Below are 20,635 nucleotides of genomic sequence, written 5' to 3'. Positions count from 1 at the left end.
ATGTCATGAAAAAATGTAATTCTCTTGTGTGCAGACAGCAACATGAGGTCATCTTCCTCAGTCCCACTCTTTCCATCCTGGCAATAATCCTTATTGAGGCACTTGTGGTTCAAAAAGCAGGAACCGAATTTTGGGAGCAGAACATGCAGCCTGGTGCATGGCTGTTGCTGGCTTGTTGTCCTTCACTTGCTAACTTTGTAGTTAGTATAAAAGGGATCATTTAGGGTTACAGAAAGCCAGTATTTGCAGTGGAAAGAGGGACACTACCCTGAGAGCAGAGGCTTTACAGTGTACCTGGGCTGGTGTGGAGGATGCATGCAATGGGAAGGCACAAAATATGATGGGAATGGGACTCTGGGGCTTGTAGCATTAGACGCTTGTTTCCAGGTCTGCCTGGTCACGGGTGAGAATGCTCATTGTGGGCACGCATTGGAATTCAGCTGTGCTGGGAGGGAATGCAGAGTAGACCTGAGTAATTAGTAACAGATTGTTCCTTTAAATTTGCTCGGTGCACATATCAGAAACAAAAAGACTGGAAAAAGGAATTAAGACATGCAAAATGATCAAAGGCCCGCAGGAGACCCCCTTCAGTTTTGCACAATAATGGGTTCAGATGACTTTTTTTTTCTTCGGGGCAAGGAGTTCAATTGACATTTAAATTTTCAGTCTCCAGGTTACTGTGGATTTTGTGGGCTCTCTTTCTGTAAGATTTCCTTTCTGACGGGAGTGTTAAAAAATTAGTATGTGACTGCATTCCTTTCTAACCTAATTATGCACAAACTATAGGTTTCATAGGAATAGTTGAATTAGGGGTTTGAATTTTGAAGTCAGTGACTTTTCAGCTGCATCTGTCTAAAACATTCCAGTGCAAGATAAGAGTGAAACAGATGTTCAGTAACATTAAGGTCACTGAGACAAAAGGAATAGTAAGTGAGCATTTTGTTAATTGCACGTGATTCAAGCACAATAGGTGAACAATTTGAAATATGGTTTTATTACTTTTAATTTAAGTGAAAATCTGTGTGATAAGCCAGGGCTTGGCAAAGTAATTGAACAAATAAGTAGTGTTGCAGGGGAGGTGGAGTTAGGCTGAAATAATCATAGCCTAAAGGGAGAGGGGAGGTCAGAGTGGGTCTGTACAGCACAGTTAGGGTGAACTGGCATTTCACAGAAAGGAGCGATTCTTGTAAAAAACTTGTAGTACTGAATGGGATGGCATCGAGAAAGAACAATGATATGTCAGACTGAGGCTTCATTCTTTGCAGTATGCTCTACAGTGGAGTTTCATTCCCAGTAGTTCTTAGAACTTCTGCTGCACTTAAGCTCAGGGATCCCAGAGTTATCCTTGTGTGGTGAGAATCAGCTGTGGTGGTGGTAATTGTTACAAATGTTTGGTATTGGGCATGTAAGCAGAGTGATAGGTGAGATTAAGGTGCTGAATTGAACAGACACTTTGGAGCCCTGGAGATCTTGCAATCCAATAGAATGGTGCAAAAAGTAGTGTTTGTTTCCACTTCACATTTTAAGTTAATCAGATGACAGTTAAAATGCAACTACTGGACACGATGACATTTAAAACAATGCTTGTTCTTCCTTTATTATTTATATGAAAAAAGACATATGCTGGGCACAAAATTCCCCTTGAAATCACCTGTTGAGAGCAACCTTGAACAATCTGTAAAAACAAATTTTCTGTTCTACAATATGCTGCTTTCATTTTTAGTTACCCTTATTATGGTTTTTCCCTTTTTACCATAACCAACCAACCAAAATGCCCAAACATTTCAATGTCTCCATAGAGAGAAGGATGCTTGTGTGGAGTCTCTATTCAGATGCCACAGCTTTCTGAACCTCTGAAGCAAAACCTTCCTGCTCTTTTCAAACTTAGAAATCACTTAAATTCACTTGGTGTTTCTTAAGCAAATCTTCACAAGGTGAAAAACCTAGATCAAATACTGGATATGCAGATCTCAATTTGTCCGTCTGCCACAAACTTTTTCTCAACTCGGTTAATTAACTGTACATGAAAGAGGAACAGATATCTCAAAGATTTTTATTACACTACACATTTCCTGTACTCATAGAATCATAGAATGGTTTAGGTTGGAAAGGATGTTAAAGATCACCCTGTCATGGGCAGGGACATTTTCCACTAGATCAGTTCCTCAAAGCCCCATCCAACCTGGCCTTGAATTCTTCCAGAGATAGGATACCTAATTACTACAATTTTTTGAAAATAAATGGCCAGGTAGAGGAGAGAGAAGCTGGATCTGCTACAGCACAGGGAAGGACGGCTGAAGAAAATGCAAGCAGGAGGCTAGCCCTTCTAACTTCCCACTTTGTTCCAGCAGGACAAAATAGCGCCAGGACAAAGCAAAGGGATGTTGCCAACCTTTGTTCTGATGCTGAAGGTAGTCTTTTTTAGGAGAAAGGGTTTAAAACTAATTTTTCTTTTGAAGTGACAGTTGATAGACTCCTCCATATTTATTGTTTCTTGACATAAAGAAACATCCTGTAACCATGCTATCATTGCAAAAAGGCCCTATATTCATATGTTGCTACTTAAATATGATGGTAGCAGGAAGGGAGAAATTGGACTGTGAAAAGGTATCAAACTCTTCTATCAAAAGCCCAAATAGGAACTGAGCCTTTTCCAAACTTCTCACATAGCCTCTGTATCAGAAAGCAGATAAACAGGTTTCAACCATTAAAAACTGTGAGACTGAGAACCACTTACCAACTGACATGAGTTCTTGCACTAATTCATATGTGTATTTTGGGCATTTTACACTGCAATAATATATAATTCTGACCCCCCCCCCCCCCCTTTTTAAAAATTTTAAATTTTTTTTTTTTTTGAGAAATCTGCCTTAAAACTCAAATATCCCAAACTTCGGCTGTTAGAGGTAAAGTTGTGCTTGCAAACTGTGGTTAGCTGTGCAGGTCTGTCAGTGCTTGCTGCCAAATGCTCCAGCCCCAAGTTTTATTGGTGTCTAGGTGAGTCTATAATCAGATGCCTTTTTTCCCCCTCGTCATGGCAGATGTTGCAGATGCCACTTTCTACTGCTGACAGTCTTCAGACAAGTAGTTTACATTAAAATATCTCTTGGCTTGCAGGGATCTGCTCTGATATGCTCCGGCAAATATGCTCTGATAGGTGCTTTTGTGCTTCCTGTGACTTTTAATTGGCTCATTAGAGTCTGCAGATTGAGAGTATTTTTTGGCGTTTCTTGAATGCCTTGACCCTAAAAGTCTGACAAGTTATGGCAGAGCAGTTTTCTTGGTCTCCTGCTGAGACAATGGTACATAGATTCTGAAAAGTAGGCCAGGATGTAATGCTCACTGCTGCTTCTCCCATTAAGTTTTGTTATCTGTCTATAGCTGTGTCTGTGGAAGGAAAGAGATTGTGAAAAACATGCTTGGTGTTTCCATTGTGTTTGATTGTTCATGAACCCTCTTTTGTTCTCCTTCACACTGCTCTTGGTTAGGATTCATCTTGTTTTTAGCAACGTATTTAGTTTAGGTAATCTGTGCTCCCCATTCAGTGGACAAAGAGGAAAGAAGAACTTCCTGAAGCTAAACTATTTCATCTGGGATAGGCATCTCACAGAGCTATTGTTATTCATCCTCTGGAACTAACTGTCTCTTCATTGAGAATGCAGCCACACTTAATGCCTGACTTTTAGTTAGAAAAGTTAGACCTGAGTCCTCCTTTCACTTCCCCTTTTCTGAGAAACTGCTGCTCCTTCTGATACTTGCTGTGATCCTGTATCAAAGTGTCTGCAATCAGTTTCTCTGAATATCTCCAATAGGCCCTGTTCTGAAGAGAGGTGTTGACTAATGGCCATAGTCCCAGAATATAATGTCCTTCCTGAACCCTGGCACAGCTGTCATCATCTTTTCTTGCTTTTAGCAGCTTTCTTCATGACTCCACTGCCCCACCGCCTTTCACTACCCAGTGCTAACACAGCCAGTACTATGGTGCTGGTACATGCTACTGGTGTAATCCCCACATTTCTAGACAAGTGTCATGCACATAGAGCCACTAACACTGAATATTTTATCATAAAATACCACTACTATTATTAGTAGTATACAATAAGCAATAATGCATTTATGTTATGTAATATTATACTATATTATAAAGAAGACTGTAAACTCTTATAGCCTAGTAAGTACAATAAAATAAAATTTACAAAATATAAAACTGGTCTCAAATTTTCTATGCACTTGTAAGCACTTAAGTCTCAACTCTGCAACCTGAATTACTACTATTGCAGTCCTCTGACTCTGCACTTACTCTTGTGAAGGACTATCAAAGGACATTTTTATCAAGGGACTTTTTACAAGGGACGTATTTACAAATAAGGACACAGTGATAGGTGTTCTGGTTTCAGCCAGGTTAGTGTTAATTTCTTCTCAGTAGCTGTTGCAGGGCTGTGTTTTGGATTTGGAATGAGAATGGTGTTGGTAACACACTGATGTTTTGGTTTTTTGCTCAGTCCAGTTCACCCATAGTCAAAGACATTTTTCCCTGGCCTCCATGCTCTGCCAGTGAGGAGGTTCACAAAAGAAACTGGGAGGGAGCACAGCCAGGACAGGTGATCCAAACTGATCCAAGGGATAATCCACACCACAGAGCATCATGCCTGGTATATAAACTGGGAGGATTTAAATGAAAGGGCATCTGATTTGGGTTTGGGAATGGAGGGGTATGGCTCTGTTCAGTGGGTGGTGAGCAACTGTATTGTGCAGCACTTCCTTTTTTCCTTTTTGTTCTCATGATTATTATTATTATCCTTTATTACTGTATTTTACTTTGTTTTCAATTATTAGACTGTTCTAATCTCAACCCACAAGTTTTACTTTGATACTCCTCCTCATTTCAGTGGTAGGTGGAGGAAGAAAAGGGGGAGTTGAGCAAGCAGCTGCCAGTATTAATTTCCATTTGGGCTTAAACCATGACAACAGCATGAGGGGAAGTGGCTTCACACTGGAAAAAGGCTGGTTTAGATCAGATATATATACACAGAAGAAATTTTTCTCATGTGGGTGGTAAGACTGGCACAGGTTGTCCAGAGAAGTTGTGGCTGACCCATTCCTGAAGTGTTTGAGGCCATACCATCCAGTAACATTCTCATATGTGTATCAGGAAGGTGAAACCAATGCATTAGAAAACCTGGAGGAGCTCTCCCCACTCATGTTACCTACTCTGACCTGTGTAAGGTTGACAGACTGATTGCTGCAGTCAACTTGAACTCTGAGTAGCTGGATATCAAATTGCATATTCTCTTACACAAAAAACGCCTCCTTAACATTTTCTTTGCTCTGGGCCATGCCTGGGCTTCACTTTCTACAGAAGAAAAGTATCATATCCTGAGTCTTCTAGGAAAATTAAAATAAGCTAGTGCTTGACTATGGCACTAGATTTTTTTATAACTTAAGCACTTTTGGTCAAATGAATATTTTAAATATATTTTGCTTAAATAACAGTTGTTACTCTTGTTGGCAATCAAGCCTCAGGGAAAGAAGCTGAAACTCAAAGAGCACTAATATTAGTCAGCAATCTAAAGGGATCTGTCAAAATATAAATGAGTCAAGATAAGTCAGTGTAATACTGGGACAATAGAGTAATGAAGCAGGGCTCTGGGATTTTTTGCTGCTTGTCAAATATAGGTATACAAGGAAGTAAAAAAAAAAAAAGGCATTTGGATCTCAAGTGAAACGTTGTGGAAGTCCAAGTGATTTTTTTGTGACTTCAGAACACTTCAGCTCTGAAATATGGTGAGATACAGAACTGAGTAAAGATTTTGATCTCGAAGATCCTTTTCTGGTGAAAAAATTGTGATAGGTGGTGTTGTGAGTATATATTGACTTGTAAATTGCTCATTTGAGAGTGGAACTGTCTCTCTCCCAAATAAAAATTCTAGAAAAATACTTTTTTACCCTCCGTGGAAGTTTTATTTTATTAAAAAAATATGAAAAATACATTGGGATCCAGATTACTTGGAATTTTCTCCCTGTTCCATTAAATTCAAACTACTTTCAGTTGAAATGAGAAGATTTTAAAAATACTTTTTAACCTCGCTGGTGAAGAGAAAGTCTCCAAAAGACTTGAGAAAAATCAGTGTTTTTTTTTTTTTTCCAGAAAGCCTGTGCCATGCCAGATTTACAATGCTAGCTTCTACAAACTAGCAAATTGTCCTTTTGTGTGTTCTGAGGTGTGTGATGTGGCTGATGATTTACACAAACTGGTTCTCTTGAGAGAGCTTGAATTACGGCAGGATGATGGCAAGAAAGAGAGGAACATGCTTGACCATGTTTACCTGGAGCAGCAGGGAAGAGATTTTTATATCTAGTAAAATGGCTCCCATCTTCCATTCTTTTGTTTTCAATAGCTAAACTCCTTCTGTTTAAATAAACTAGAATATGTGGCACCAAAATTACAGGACTTGCCCTCCTCCTGTCAGTCAGTGCTGTGGAAATGCTAGAAGATGCTGTCCCTTACCCAGAAGGAGATGCAAGCTGACCAGTCAGGATGTACATACCCTTCTCACTGATCTCTCCACATGCTGGTGAGCTGCAGACCTGGGCTTTGTTTTCAAGAAGTAAAAGGTCTCTGTTTCTTCACTGATGGTGGGCATAGCACTTGCACTCTGGCCCTCCCGCATCTCTGGTGGTACAGCAAAAAGGGGGGAGAACTTGGAAAAGAGGACCAGAGGTAAAGCAGTTACAAATTTATGTGTGGCCTAAATGAGGGTGAGAAAGTTCAATATGGTTATTAATTGTTATTGTTTTGTGAAAAATACAAATCTCTACTCAAAGCAGCACCAACAAAGAAATCTGGAGTGACAAGAGTTGATTAATTTATTTCATCTGAAGAAGCGTCCTGCCAGCCAGTTGTCTACCAGCAGCTGACAATTTTGGGTCAATGAAGCTGTAATTTGATGTGAAGGATGGCAGGCAGAGAAGGGACAAATGGATGGTCAGTGCAGTGGATGAGGCATAGGGGCTCAGCTCAAGCCTTTGGTGTGGTACCTTGAAGGGTGTATTTCCTTTAATGCATCAGGATCTGTTGTTTGTGTGACCTCTCTGCTGGCAAAGAATTTTGCGACAATTATTTCTTTCTGACTTTTCTTTTTCCCTCTCACAGCACTGGTGATGGTCCTGAATAGCACAAGTGTCAGCTGGAGTGCCCGCATTCAGATGTTCCTTACCTTTTGTAAGCTTGTAGCAATTCTGATAATTATAGTCCCTGGCGTTATCCAGCTAATTAAAGGTATGAAATGAAAAGTAAATGCTTTTAATGACCTTTTATCTTTACCTTCAGCAGTAAGGGTAAGCATTACCCCACTTGACTCCACCACATAATGCTTATAGCAGCAAAATCTCTTAATTAGTCTGGGCTTGCTTAACTAAGGCTCTGTACTGTCATGTCATTGATAAGTGAAACTACATTGGCATGAACTGGTATTTCTTTCAGCATGCCAATGAGACTATTCCAATCAGACTTGCTTCTCAAAGGAGCAAATGGACTGCCCTCTGTCATCTGTTTTTGGTCTGAACTTTGTGAAAGGGGCAGGATGGGATTTAAAGGCAGATGCACAGCACCTCCTCAGAGCACATGCTGAGGCCAGGCAGGATAGCTACTCTGACTGTGCTAGTCCCTAGTCGTGGTACATGCGTGTGGTGCTAGAGGGGGCTCCCAATTCACAGAACCACAAAATTAAATGGTGCTTTGGGTTGGAAGGGACCTTAAAGATCCTCTAGTTCAAACCCTCTGCCATGGGCAGAGATGTCTTCCACTAGGCCATGTTTCTCAAAGGCCCATCCAAAACCTTGAACACTTTCAGAGCATCCTGGGCAGCTTCTCTGGACAATCTGTTCTAGTGCATCATCACTGTCATGGGGAAGAATTTCTCCTAACATGCCCTAATCTAAACATGCCTCTGTCATTTTATAGCCACTTCCCCTTGCCCTGTCACTACATTCCTTTGTAAATGCCCTCTTTTCACTGACAGGTGCTCAGCTGCCTGTAGGGACTTTACCATTCCAGCCCTCTGAGCAGCAGGTGTGAGATGGTGACAAGTCCCAGGTCACCCTCCCTACAACAACCACACAGAGCACAAGCAGCCATTCAGCCTTTCATACAAAGGGGCAGAGCAGGGAGCCCTTTGAGTGTATTGGTGGCAGATTTTATCTAACAAAAACTATCACAGTTTTTGGCTATGTCCCAGGGGATGCTCTCTTCTGAAGTTTGCAAACCCTCCCACCCAAGTGAAGAGCACAGCGTTAGTCAGTGCAGTGAGATCAGTTTCTTAGGGACAGGTGGCTCTCTGTGGTTAATACAGACTCTGAAAGAAAAGTTTTCCTGTGTAGGACTCTGCTGATTCACTATTTTTGTTTTCTTGTTTTTCACTTTCTTTCTGGCACTTGCAATGCCATTTCCTGTTGCACATGACATATGAAATGTGCAAAATTTCTCTCTTCCCATCTGCCCCACTTTTCCTAGACCTTTGGAGCAGGTCAGACCCAGATTTGCTTGGGGGTTGTTGCCCTGAAGTTGCTCAACTAGTGTCCCTGATTCTCCACTGGGACCTTCTTCTGGCCATGGTTTCTCCCTTAAGCAAAAAGCCTCTGCTTCAATGTGGATTTTGACTGAGGGCTTAGTGAAAACAGAGTAAAAGGTAGAGGGTTTGACTAATTTCTAATTTAACTCTGAATTAATTAAGTTCCTTCCTGCTCCATATCTGTGGAGGATCATTGCTTTTCAGGAAATTTGGGATATTGTAGGGATATTTTACAAACCATAAAGAACTTTGTAAATGAATAAGAGCATAACAAAAGTGTGGCATATTTGCATGTATAGGTTTGTAGATAATTCTTACTTGATGTAATATTAATACAGTATTGATTATCATGGTAGGGGGTTACTAAACTAATTTTTCAATGATAGAAATGTTTAGGATTTTGGGTTTATTTATCTTATAAACGTTGCTTCTGAATGAAATAACAACAAAGTTCCTTCTGATTAAAATGTTGAACAAGTGAAATTTTCCACATCAAAAACTATTGAGCTCATTCTGCTCTTTCATGTTGATGTAAGTCACTGCTGGAAATGACAGAGCAGTGAGTGTGATCAAGCTCAGCACACTTTGAAAGAAACTAATAGGTCAAATTCTCCTACTGCATGAATACAGATGCCCCAAAGCCTTTTACAATTGCTGGCAGATTATGGCTGCAAGGGTTAGGTCAGAATTTAAGGTCAAGGGGCAGAACTTGATGTCAGTGAACTGTTGGGTGATTAAATGTTCCATGATGTGTTATATTTATTTTTTTAAGTAGTTATAACCAAAGAGCTTGTTATTCAACATTTTTTTCTGTTGATTTTGCAGGAGAAACACAGCACTTTAAAAATGCCTTTGCAGGGAATGATGCCAGTGTTATGGGATTACCACTTGCTTTCTATTCAGGAATGTATGCATATTCAGGCTGGTAAGTGGATGAAATTTATATGTATTTGTCCTGAAAACAAACACTAATATGCTTTAACAAAGCGATGTATTTATATGAAGCAATGAGTAGCACATTCTGCATCTTTTGCCAAGCTACATCATACAGCTAGGGTAGCTGTTACCACTGTTCCATATTCTCAGTGGTCATTGTGCAAGCAGCTCTGCCAAAAAAAGATTTTTCTTTTTCAGCATACAATATATAAACATGCACTGACCACCAGAATAATCACACCACAAGAAAGGAATATTCTTCATTTTTTCATAAAATATTTTAATAAAAGGATAAAAGTACTAATGAAGCTATAACTTTTTGAAGAAGTCAATAATTGTATAAAAATCAAATCTATGATGCTGTTACAAAGTGGCCCTTAGCCTTGCTTTGTAAAAGCAGTATTTGACAAATAAGAATCAATGAGATTGGTATGGACCACAAAACAGAATAAAAATCTCTAGATTTTTTACACTTCTTGGTCCGAGAGGCTTGGACCATACTTAAAAGAAGTGCAACTGGCTTCCAAAAAAGTCAGGTGTGACTGACTGTGAGCAAAGGTATGAGAATCTACCTTCAGGTATCCTGCTTAGAACTTTCAAGTCCTTTCTCTCTTTCCCCTCCAAAGTACACAGCAGCTGGTTTGAAAGGTGCTGCCGCTTCTCAAATCTGCCTTTACGATTTATTCATGCTCCTGAGGGCTCTGCATTGTGCAGTGCCAAAGGCTTTCGCAGCAGCAGCCTGGGGGGAAGAAAGCAGACTACAGTGCACAGAGTGGTCTTATTTTGAGATAGCTTTGTCTGCAGGTCTTCCCTTTGCTCTCCATAGCCTCACAGGCAGCCAAGTTCTTTACCTTGCACAAAAGGCGAGGGCTGCAAGATAAGGGGTTTATTTATTTAATATGAAAGGACAGGGGCCCAGCATTGGAGTTCTCTGCCCGTCTGTAACTCCCTGGTTGCAGGAGCATTATAAATGTGCACACTGAAGTATGAACAGAACTTTATATACTAAATGGCAGCGGGGGAAGAAACCCAAGAGAGTCCAAAGCCTTTATCTGAGATAGATATGTAAGGAAAGAGCCTGGCATTTTGAAGCCTCAAAGAAATGGAATTGATTATGTGGAGAATCTCTACTTCATTCCCCCCTCTCCTATAAGTGACTCTGTCTCTCATATCCATGCATGTGATTGTTTCTCACTTTTTAAATATTAACCTAAATTTTTGTATGAAAGCAATTTTAAAAGCTCTTTAATATTATTGAGTTTCTTTTCTGCAAAATGCTTCATCAAAAATACTGTTTTTCTGTTGCTTCTTTCCCATTTTTCGCATAATGGTTCAAAGCCTTGCAATAAAAATTACCTTTTTTCCCCCCTTTACACCTTCTGACTTTTATTTCAAGGTCCTTATTTGCTACTTATAAAAGAAATTAGCAGGAATAACACCTAATTTGGCTAGTGGTTCTTCCCAGCTATCTATTTTTCTTTGTCATCAGCTAAAATTCATCACCTCATCACAGAGGAGCAGACCATTAAATAGAGTGGCAATATCCTTGCACTATCAGTTTCATGGGGCTAAATCAATGCAATTAGCTGAATATGAAGGAGTGTTGGAAGTGTTGGTGATATGTCCTGGGATGCAGGCAGAATTTTATGCATAGCTCACTAGACTGTTAACTTTTAATTGTTAACTTTTAAAGATACTGCTTTGAAGAAAAGAAAAGCAGTATCTCTTCTGTGTGTGGGTTCATCCTGCCAAGAGCAAGTGTAGACTATGGGGTATGTAAAATGTTGGCTGGAAAAGGACAAGTGGAGAAAAGAATGCAATGAAACATGCCTTTGCATCAATAAAAGGACTGATGCTAGGCTACCATAGAATGGTTTGGGTTGAAAGGGACCTTAAAGATCATTTTGTTCCATTCCCCCTGCCAAGGATAGAGATACTTCCCACTAGACCAGGTTGCTAAAAGCCCCATGCACTTCCAGGGATGCGGCATCCACAGCTTCCTTGGGCAACCAGTTCCAGTGCTCCACCACCCTCACTGTAAAGACTTTCCTCCATATATCTAACCTAAATCTTCTTCTGTGCTCTATGCACTAGCAAATTTAAAACCCAGTTCTGATACTTTTGCATAAGGTGACAAAGAATTTCTTGCGCAGTCACAAAATCACTATTTTTAAGAAGCCACAAGCCAGCGTTAACTTATTCTGCTAACCCAGTTCTGCTCCAAGACTTGTGATGAGGCAAAGCCCCCAGACTTTCTGCCAGATTATTACCAGTGGTTTATTCACTGCAGCACTGCTGGCTCAGGTGCCATTTGTCTTTCTGCACTAGAGCAGAAGGCCAGCATAGGTGCTGTGTTGACTGTTCTGTTTCATTAGACAAGATCTGACTTTGAGCCTGTCTCCGAGCCAGGCACACTTGTGATCCAGCCAGGCACAGACTGAGTGCTAATAAATGTAGAACAGAGGGTTCAGTGGCCTTGAGGCTGATATTTGCTTTGTATGCAGGGCTGTGCCTGGTGAGCAGCTCCTATGAATTCCCATACAGAGCTCTCTCTTGAATGCTGCTGGAATATGATCAGAGTGCATCCTGTACTGGAGGTTGTGCAAGAGCATGCAGGGCTGGCAGCCTGTGTTTGAGATTCTGTACAACAAACTGGTGTGAAAGTTCTTGGTTTAGGGGGGGGGTTTTCTAAGGCTTCAGTTATTTGTATTGTTAAGGAGCCCTTGCTGAGTACTCTGATGAGACTTTTTGCCAGTATAACCCGAAACTGTAAAAGGCAGAAAGCACAAATGGAATATAAAGTTTTAAGTGTGCATATATATGTGTATGTATGGAATTAGTGTAAACCATTAACTGTTTAGTAGGTCAGGGGGAAAAAAATAACTTAATAACACACTGACTTTACATAGTTATTGTCTTTTTCTTTTCTTACTTTGCTGTCTTTTCTGAGAATTCCCTTCCTGAGTGTGAGGATAAGGGAAGGTTGAATATCACTCTCCCTAATCCAAACATGGGCCTGCAAAGCCTACTGTAACTAACAGCAGTGCTTAACTAAAAGCATCTTCTTGATTCTTGGTGAAAGAAATACAGTATAAAAATATAAGAATATAAGAATAAATCTTATAATACATTTTATAACTATTTTCTAGGTTTTATCTCAATTTTGTTACCGAAGAAGTGGAAAACCCTGAAAAGTACGTACTTAATGTTTTGCTTGACTTTTGAGAAACGGTAGTGAAATTTAAAATGTTATAAAATTAGTGATCTTCAGAAGTTCTGTATGCTGGTCAAGCTGCTTGCCTTCCAGCAGATCTGGTATCTATTTGAATTGCAACTGCTCGAAAATTTGCTATTCTTGGTCTGCTGTGACCTTATTATGTATGCTGCTTTTATCTGCATGAAAGTGGAAAATTAAGTAGATCTCTAGGGCTCTGGTTCTCCCCCTCAGGATGCAAGTAACTATCAATGGCTGCTTTCAGTGGAAGATACTGATATCCTGCCAGGGAAATCTTGCCCAAGAAACTTATCTGCTGCAATATTTGTCACTTTTGTTGTGTTTAAATATTAATAAAATACTTAGTTCTACTTGTTTTAGATGTCTCAGAAATGCAGGATTGTGAATACACGTCACAAAGCATCCAATCTAATTAAACTGAACAGGGGATATGGATCAGAGCCTGTTTCCAGTCAGACTGAATACTCCCACATCACCTGCCTGTAAAACATGGAAAGTTGTCCTGTTAGGGAGAGTTTGATTTGTCCCATCTGTTTTGGTAGATGCATTTTGATACATGGGGCCAGCAATAAAAAACTACTAACTTTTTCTAAAATTTAGAGTAAATGTGTCTTGCCAGATCAATTTGTTTTCTTTGACGAAAAGAAACTATTTACTTGATAAAGAAATTAATGGCTAAATTTTCTTAGGTTTTTAAAATAGGACAGCTGTCTGGGTACCAAATTACTTATTATTTTAAAAGGACTCCCAGCACTGTACAATTAGATAATATGAATCTGAGACATATAGGGGAAGAAAACCTCAAGCCATTGACTGGGAGCATCCAGAAGATTTTTGTTGGTTTCTTCAAAGACTGAACCAAATCTGGTGCTATTTCAGAGGCCTGAAAATCATTATAAGGAAATGGATGATAAAACATGAGGCTGGTAGAAACACTGGCAGATTTCCATTGTTTCAGTGACTTTGGGATGTGTTGTATGTTAGCAGATGTGATTTGGATATGTAGAGTGAGAACTGTGTGACTGGAATCTGAGACCAGATAAATGCAGGTAGAAAATACTGCATTAATATTTGTGAGTAATCATTATGACAGATACCTAAGTACAAATGGGTTTTTCACTGGTAATCTTCAGTTCTGATAAAATGCCATTTTAGGAGATGTGGTTTAGTAAAACATGACTCTGGATGTATTTAAAATGTGTAGTTGTGGCACTTGGGGACATGGTTAAGTGGTGAATTGGCAGTGCTGGTTTAATGGTTGGACTCAGTGTTCTTAGAGGTCTTTTCAAACCTGAAGGCTTCTGTGCTTTTAAGTAATTTGTGTCAGTGAAGAGCAGTTGGCTAAAGATTCCCAGGCCTGGGACACACATGAACTCAAGCTGAATGATCTGGGGTATAACTATCAAGGATCTGTGCTCTTTATAAAATCATGACACTAAAACCAAAAGACAACCTACAGATTTTTTTTTACTTTTGAAAAATTGTTGTGTGACAGACTGATTTTAAATGTGAAACTAAATGTAGCTGTAAAGGGATTCTGGTCCAGGACATCTCTAATACTTAATGAAATTCTAGGGAGATAGGTTAGGAGCCAGAGTCTTGGTGGTATGATTAAATTCAGCTAGAAGCAATATAATTAGTAAAATAACATGTGGTTACCACCAATACAGTGTGATCTTTTTAAATGTCTAGATGTCTACACCCTTTGTGACTTTTCATGCATTTTTGTGTCTCTGCAGTTCTTTTACCTGCAATTCTTGGTAATTTTCATTACAGCTATTTTTATATATGTTTAGTTTTTTGTGACTTAAGTCAGAGGAGTGCCTATTTTTGAACATTTTGCACTCTGCTGCATACGACAGAAAAGCATAGTTCCTCTCTCTTCTAAAAGCTATGCACCCCTTGAAGCATGATATATCTCAGCTAAGAGAAGTGATGCTGGTTCAATTCTGATGTTTTTTTCTATTGCAGCTAGGATGTGAGGGAAGAAGACTGTCTTTTCCCCTCTTGGGAGAACTTCTCTGTTCTCCAGGTTATCCTGAAGCTATGTGTGCTGCTAGTGAGGATGTAGGACTGGAAGGCAAACCATGTAATGTGACTGGTTTAGTGTATTGCAGGGTGATACTGGAAAAAAAAATCCAGCTCAATATTACATGTGCAATATTATCATAAGACTCTTAAAACTTCCCTTCATCTTGAGGTTGCAATTTGAGAGGATGAGTAGATGCCCAGTTTTTACAATCTCCATGCTAAGGTATAATATAGAATAGAAGAGAGTGGCATATTAAAAATTGTTAAATAAGTGGAAGCTGATGGTGGGGCAAATGGATTGTTACTGTCTGTGCTGACAGAGACCTCTGCACCACCTGTAAATGGGGATTCTGGACTCCCTTGAGCTGAAATAAGGAATTAAATGAAACATTTGGAACATATTTTTATCTGATTGTCACCTGTGAATGGCTCTGCTTAAAAGATGTCCTGAAGCAAGGGCTGTTCCACCATTGTTCCCAGAGCTACAGGGCAAGGGAATAGTGTGGAGTAATCTCAGTGGCAACTGTCTCAGCTCCCACTAAACCCAATGTAAATGTTAGATGAGCCACTAATTGTCCTGATGTTGTAGACATTTATGAAGACTAAACTGCCTTTTTTTTTAATACTTAAAATGCTGTCTTTCATTCTTGCTGTGAGCCTTATATTAAAGGTTACACTGAGCAACCTGGTCTAGTGGAAGGTGTCCCTGCCCATGGGCTTGGAGCTACAACTTAAAGGTCCCTCTCAACACAAAGTATTCTGTGATTCTACTGTATTGTACTTCTGTGTTGGTATAATGTTGCTGATTTTAAAAAGGAAGAGGAAAGTACATGCTTGAACCATTTAGAGCTTGTAACAGGTCCAGATGTGCAATTTGTAATGTTTGTCAATGGTTAGGATGGATGCAAATTACTTACAGCAGAAAAAGTGAGGTCTTCTACCCTGCATCTGTCAAAGTAAATATTTGCCTGAGAATCTGTCCCAGTTGTGCATTTCCAGATGTGCAACAGCTTTGGAAGTAACTGAGGTGAATGATCAGCTCTATCCCCATGTGAACCAGCAGGCTGCAAACCCCCAGTGAACGTACCAAGGGGATGTGCCAGATTTACAGCAGAGGGATGGCAGGAATGCTCTAGTGGACAGTGGGGATGGGGCTTTGAGCAGCCTGGTCCAGGGGAAGGTGTCCCTGCCTATGGCAACAAGACTGGAAGAAGATGATCTTTAAGGTTTCTTCCAACCCAAAACATTCTGTGGAGGTGGGCCCTAGAATATATCCTCAGATGCATAGGAAGGCAGAAGCACCTGCTATTAGATATTAAGTTTCCCAGATAGGGATTGCATTTCTTTCTGTGGTGTATGGCACCAGGAAGACCTTTTGGAATATAGCATGTGTCACTGGGAATGCAGGAGAGAGGCAGGGAAAGGGGGATGCTTGTGCCCTTGCCCAGTCCCCTTTGTGCTCCAAGCAGCTGTTTGTAGAGGCAAAGAGGGCTTTGGAGGCTGTGGGAATCTGTGGACTTGCAGATGCCTGCTCAGGTGCAATAAATTCCACACTTAGGTCTATAAGACTCTGGGTCTTAGACACTGGGGTGCTGAGGCAACATGAAACCCTAGACAGGGAGAGCAGAAACAGAGGGCTCAGTGGGAATGAGCCAAGCAGGAGCAAGGGGAGCAAGCCCCTTTTACAGTACAGAAGGGAGAACAGAAAGACTTAAAAAAAAATCTCAAAGTGAATGTCATTACTTTTTGACCAGAGTTTTGGAAGTAGTGTTGAATTCTCACTTTGAAAATGCCACTGTTCCTTCTTTTGTGTAAGGATATTATTATAACCCCAATTATCATAAGATGTAAAGGTAGCTGTTTCTGTCTCTCGCTAAATCCCCTTTTGATGTCTCATTTTTAAGCCTGAGCTCATTTCTTTATTCCTCTTTGTTCAAGTGCTTCTCTCATGCAGCTATCGCAGTAGGACCTGAAGAAACTGCTATACTGCTATATGCAGTAAGACCTGAAGAAACAGGAAGTTAATGTTTATTTTAGAAGGAGTTGTGGTTGCAGTCTTACTGTACAATTTTTTAAAATAGCCTGAAATAATTTTATTATCAAGAATATATGGATCAATATTAAAGTGTGGCAACAAATTTCTTTTCCTTTTTTTTGAAAATTATGCTTTGCATATACAGGCTGGGTCAATAGCAATTGTTGTTTCAAATAAAATACCTAAATAATCCTTGAAGCAGAACTTCACCAAACAAACTTGTGCAGCCATATCACCTGCAGCTTTGATCTTTTTGATTTTCTTACACTATAAGGTTCAGTCTCAAATGGAGGTCTTATTGTTAAATAAGTGTATGAAGGAACAGCCAGGTCTGTGAGAGAGTTTGTCACCTTAAAAATTGACAGGAGCCATATTGTCTGTAGCAGGACATTTAGAGGACTAGAAATCATGCATGTTGAACTTCCAGACTCATTTTTTGTGCATAGTCTTTGATCTCATCTGTATTCTCGAGTGCCCACTATGTACTCTCAAGAAGCAGGCTGAGGTTTTTCAATCAAGACCCTAAAAGCAGCTTATGCCTGAAGAACACTTCCCTCTTCCCTTCCTAGGCTGAGCAGGGTCTGGGATCAGTCCTATAGTTCATCAAGAATTTTGGCAGCCTCCAGATGAGAACATTAACACAGAAGTGTTTTCCCATCACAGCAACATCTTCAGAGCCTGGTCAAAATCAGAACCAGGTTGTGTCAGATGCTGGCCAAAGAAAATCCCACTTTAACAAAATTGTGCTCCATCCTCACTATGAGTAGATGATTGGCCTGAATGCTTCAAGTTGTGAAGATTAAGCTCGTGTTGGAAGAGAGAGAAAATGTTATTTCACTTTAGGGGCAGACAATAGACTCAAATTCCTTACTGACTTCAAGGCAGTCTGTCATCAAGTGGGCAGCTTGAAATAGATGTTAATTTACCGTCCTTGTTTTACTAAATAATTTTATTTCTTTGGCAGTGTAGGTTTTTGTTGGTGTTGTTGAACTTAGGAAATATTTTTCATTTAGTGGATAAAAATAGTAGAATTTCAAAGGATGTGGATTCTGAAAGCATTTTACAGCATAGATTACTTTGCAGTTGCAGTTAAGTACAGCTGCTATTTGGCATAATCCTTTATGGTTTTCTCTCTCAGTCTCTCTTTTTTTTTTTTTTTTTTGCGTTTCTTCCCCTCCATTATTGAACCATTTCATTTGCAAATATTTCATTTCTGTTTGTAAAATAACTTTGGTCCAGCTCAGGCAATCTATCATTGTTTAAAAAATTACACAGTGCAAAGAACATATTATTGAGATGTATAGTGTTTGTAAGTGTGGTCTCAGATTGATAAATCATGTCTTGTGCTGTTGAAAAACCAAGAAATGAATTGCTTTGCTATGACCTTGGGGTCTGAGATCAGTCAGTTTGTCTATTAGATTTTTCCAGTGCTCTTCTCACTTAATTTATTCCTTCTTTTCCAAAACACCAAGGAACAGTTGCTGTGTAGCAAGTCACCAGAGCTTGATATCATCAGACATTTTATAAAATCAGGATATCAAAATGTTTGATAAAATCTATTTTTATACTGCTTTAAAATAATGTGAATGTCATGTCTAGCTAATGTGTGCCGCCCATTCATTCTAATTATAGAGTCAACTTTGCATCTACAAGGACTGAGTGAGAGAAATAAAGTATTAGGAGTGTTTTCTTCAATCTGTCTGAGCATTATAGAGATGCAGATGGATGGGAGGGGAATGGTGGCTGGGATGCTACAACTCATGCAGCTCCCTTGTTATTTGTAGCTCTCTGATTTTTGGCACTTCTCATTAAAATGCAGCCCCCTACCAAAGTCAGTCAGAAACTTGAATTTTCACTGTTGCTTATTGTCAATCTAGCCACTGATAAGGGATTAGATTCCCAGCAAGCAAAAGAGTAAAAAATCTTTTCAGTGTTAATTGAGAGGATGCTAACGTTTGATATTTCTGCCTCTTTGCTTCTTACCTTTTTTGGTTGTTATTTTATAATTTAATGACAAGATTTACTCTGAAGAGGAATATTAATATCAGTACTCTTAGGCACTAGAAAGGTTTATCTGCTTGGAGTTTGAAATCTTTCTTGTGTCGTTATATTCTGCTTATTTCTAAAAGATACATTTAACTCCAATTCATTTTCTTCATGTCAGGCTACAGTGCCAAATATTCAGTGCAGAAGTTATAGGATTACATTGTGATATTTGACCTGAAGATAATCAAAAGAGACAAATGCTAATCTTTCCAGTATTTTGTAAAGCCCATTTGCTCATATGAATCCATCAGATTACTTTAAAGGGAAAACCAGGTCAGTTAAGTGAGCATTTGCATTTTTTCCTCTATACATTGTTTGTGTCTTGGTAGTTTTTTTGCACTTGAATACTTATTCTTCATCATAGAGTGAGGATGTTCTAATTAGCCTCCCCCCAGCTATTTTTATGTCTCTTTAATAAAGTTTTATACTTTCTAAATTTGACTGTGTCTAACACCATTGCAGTCTTCTTAAATTCTTTCAGTTATCTGGGAGGCATCTCAGATAAGGTGTCCAAACCTGGTGAATTCAACAACAATTTCTACAGTTTATTTGTGACCTCTGTAAGTGATAAAATTGTGTTTTCAGGTCTAAAAAATCCTTTAATGGGGACCTGAATCTGCCAAATAAAGAAAACAAATTAATTTACTAGCTCAAATCTACTTTCACAAAAGCAAGCATGGGTTTTGCTATTTGTAAAATGTATGAAAAGCTTTTAAGTAAGAATGTAATTCAGTAGTACTTGTGTGTGTTTGAGAGGGACAAATAGACAATTACTAGCTCTCAGGGGAGTTGACTTGCCAGCTGTTCTTAATTAAATGATCTTGCCTTTACTTTTGCTTTCACACTAATCTTACTAGCTCCTCACTATGACTCACATCTTCAGCTCATTAATTATTGTTTCTTTTAATAATTACTAATAATTCATTTCTGATACTAAGTATTTCAGTCTTGGATGCATGTTTTAATGTCAGATTTCTAACATTTCTGTATGGGAACAAACATTTCTCCCTTCATAAATTTATTTTATTCTTTTTAGTTGGAAGATGCTGCTCTTGCTGGAAGTTGGAAATTCTCTTACAAGTGGGACTTAAATATCCTGAGCTGCTTTGCCTTTATTTATATTCTTTCTTCACTCTTAGTTTGGGAGATTTTAGACCAGGCTTCTCAACCAACCTGGCCTTTAATATTTTTGAGTTCTGGCTCCAACCTTTCCTCTCTTCACTCTTGTACTAGTTTGAAAGCAAATCAGTAAGAAACTCCATGTCAGATCTACAATTTAATAGGAAAGTTAAAATAAATGCAAAAACCACTGGCTTAACCTGACAGAGTCAGAGTATAACCTCAGACTCTGTTGGTCAGGGTGTTGGTAGCAGTCCGATTAAATGGTGGCTGCAGTCCTCCTGGAGTGACAGATGTGGTTCTAATGAAGGATCTGGTCTTCCTCTGAAGGTCCAGTGGTGGTTATGTAGCTCTTGTCCTCTAGGAATTCAGTGGATAAGGCTGCTTGTGGTGTTCCAAATCTCAGGTTATATCCAGGTAGGAATGCTTGGCTCCTCCCCCTGGGCACAGCATCTCACAATGGATGATGTAATTTTATCAGTCATGCAGTGAGACTCAATGGCCCATTAACAGAAGATATCCCCTGGAGGGAGGATTGGTTTGTGGAACAGATAAAGAACACTGCCCCACCTGGTTTTAACAGGTTGTCATAGAATACATACTTTTGGTTACATTTTACATATGTAATCTAAGACTACTCTTCATCCCACTCCCCAGGAGATG

At 39.4% G+C, this 20,635-nt stretch overlaps 1 protein-coding gene across 2 annotated transcripts in view; it reads left to right on the top strand.

The window, feature by feature from the left end:
- The window catches only part of SLC7A11 (solute carrier family 7 member 11), a 69,476-nt gene that overhangs the window by 11,443 nt on the left and 37,398 nt on the right, over window positions 1-20,635 (top strand). For both annotated transcript variants that reach the window (XM_039733447.1, XM_039733446.1), the window contains 3 exons: window positions 7,154-7,279; window positions 9,396-9,495; window positions 12,656-12,700. In XM_039733447.1, coding sequence (XP_039589381.1) covers window positions 7,154-7,279; window positions 9,396-9,495; window positions 12,656-12,700 — 271 coding nt within the window. The remainder of the gene's footprint in view (window positions 1-7,153; window positions 7,280-9,395; window positions 9,496-12,655; window positions 12,701-20,635) is intronic.

This window comes from Passer montanus, unplaced genomic scaffold, assembly GCF_014805655.1.
Source record: "Passer montanus isolate IOZ18808 unplaced genomic scaffold, ASM1480565v1 scaffold88, whole genome shotgun sequence".
NCBI lineage: Eukaryota > Metazoa > Chordata > Aves > Passeriformes > Passeridae > Passer > Passer montanus.
Note: the sequence above shows the minus strand (reverse complement) of the source record. Positions and strands in the feature narration are given on the sequence as shown.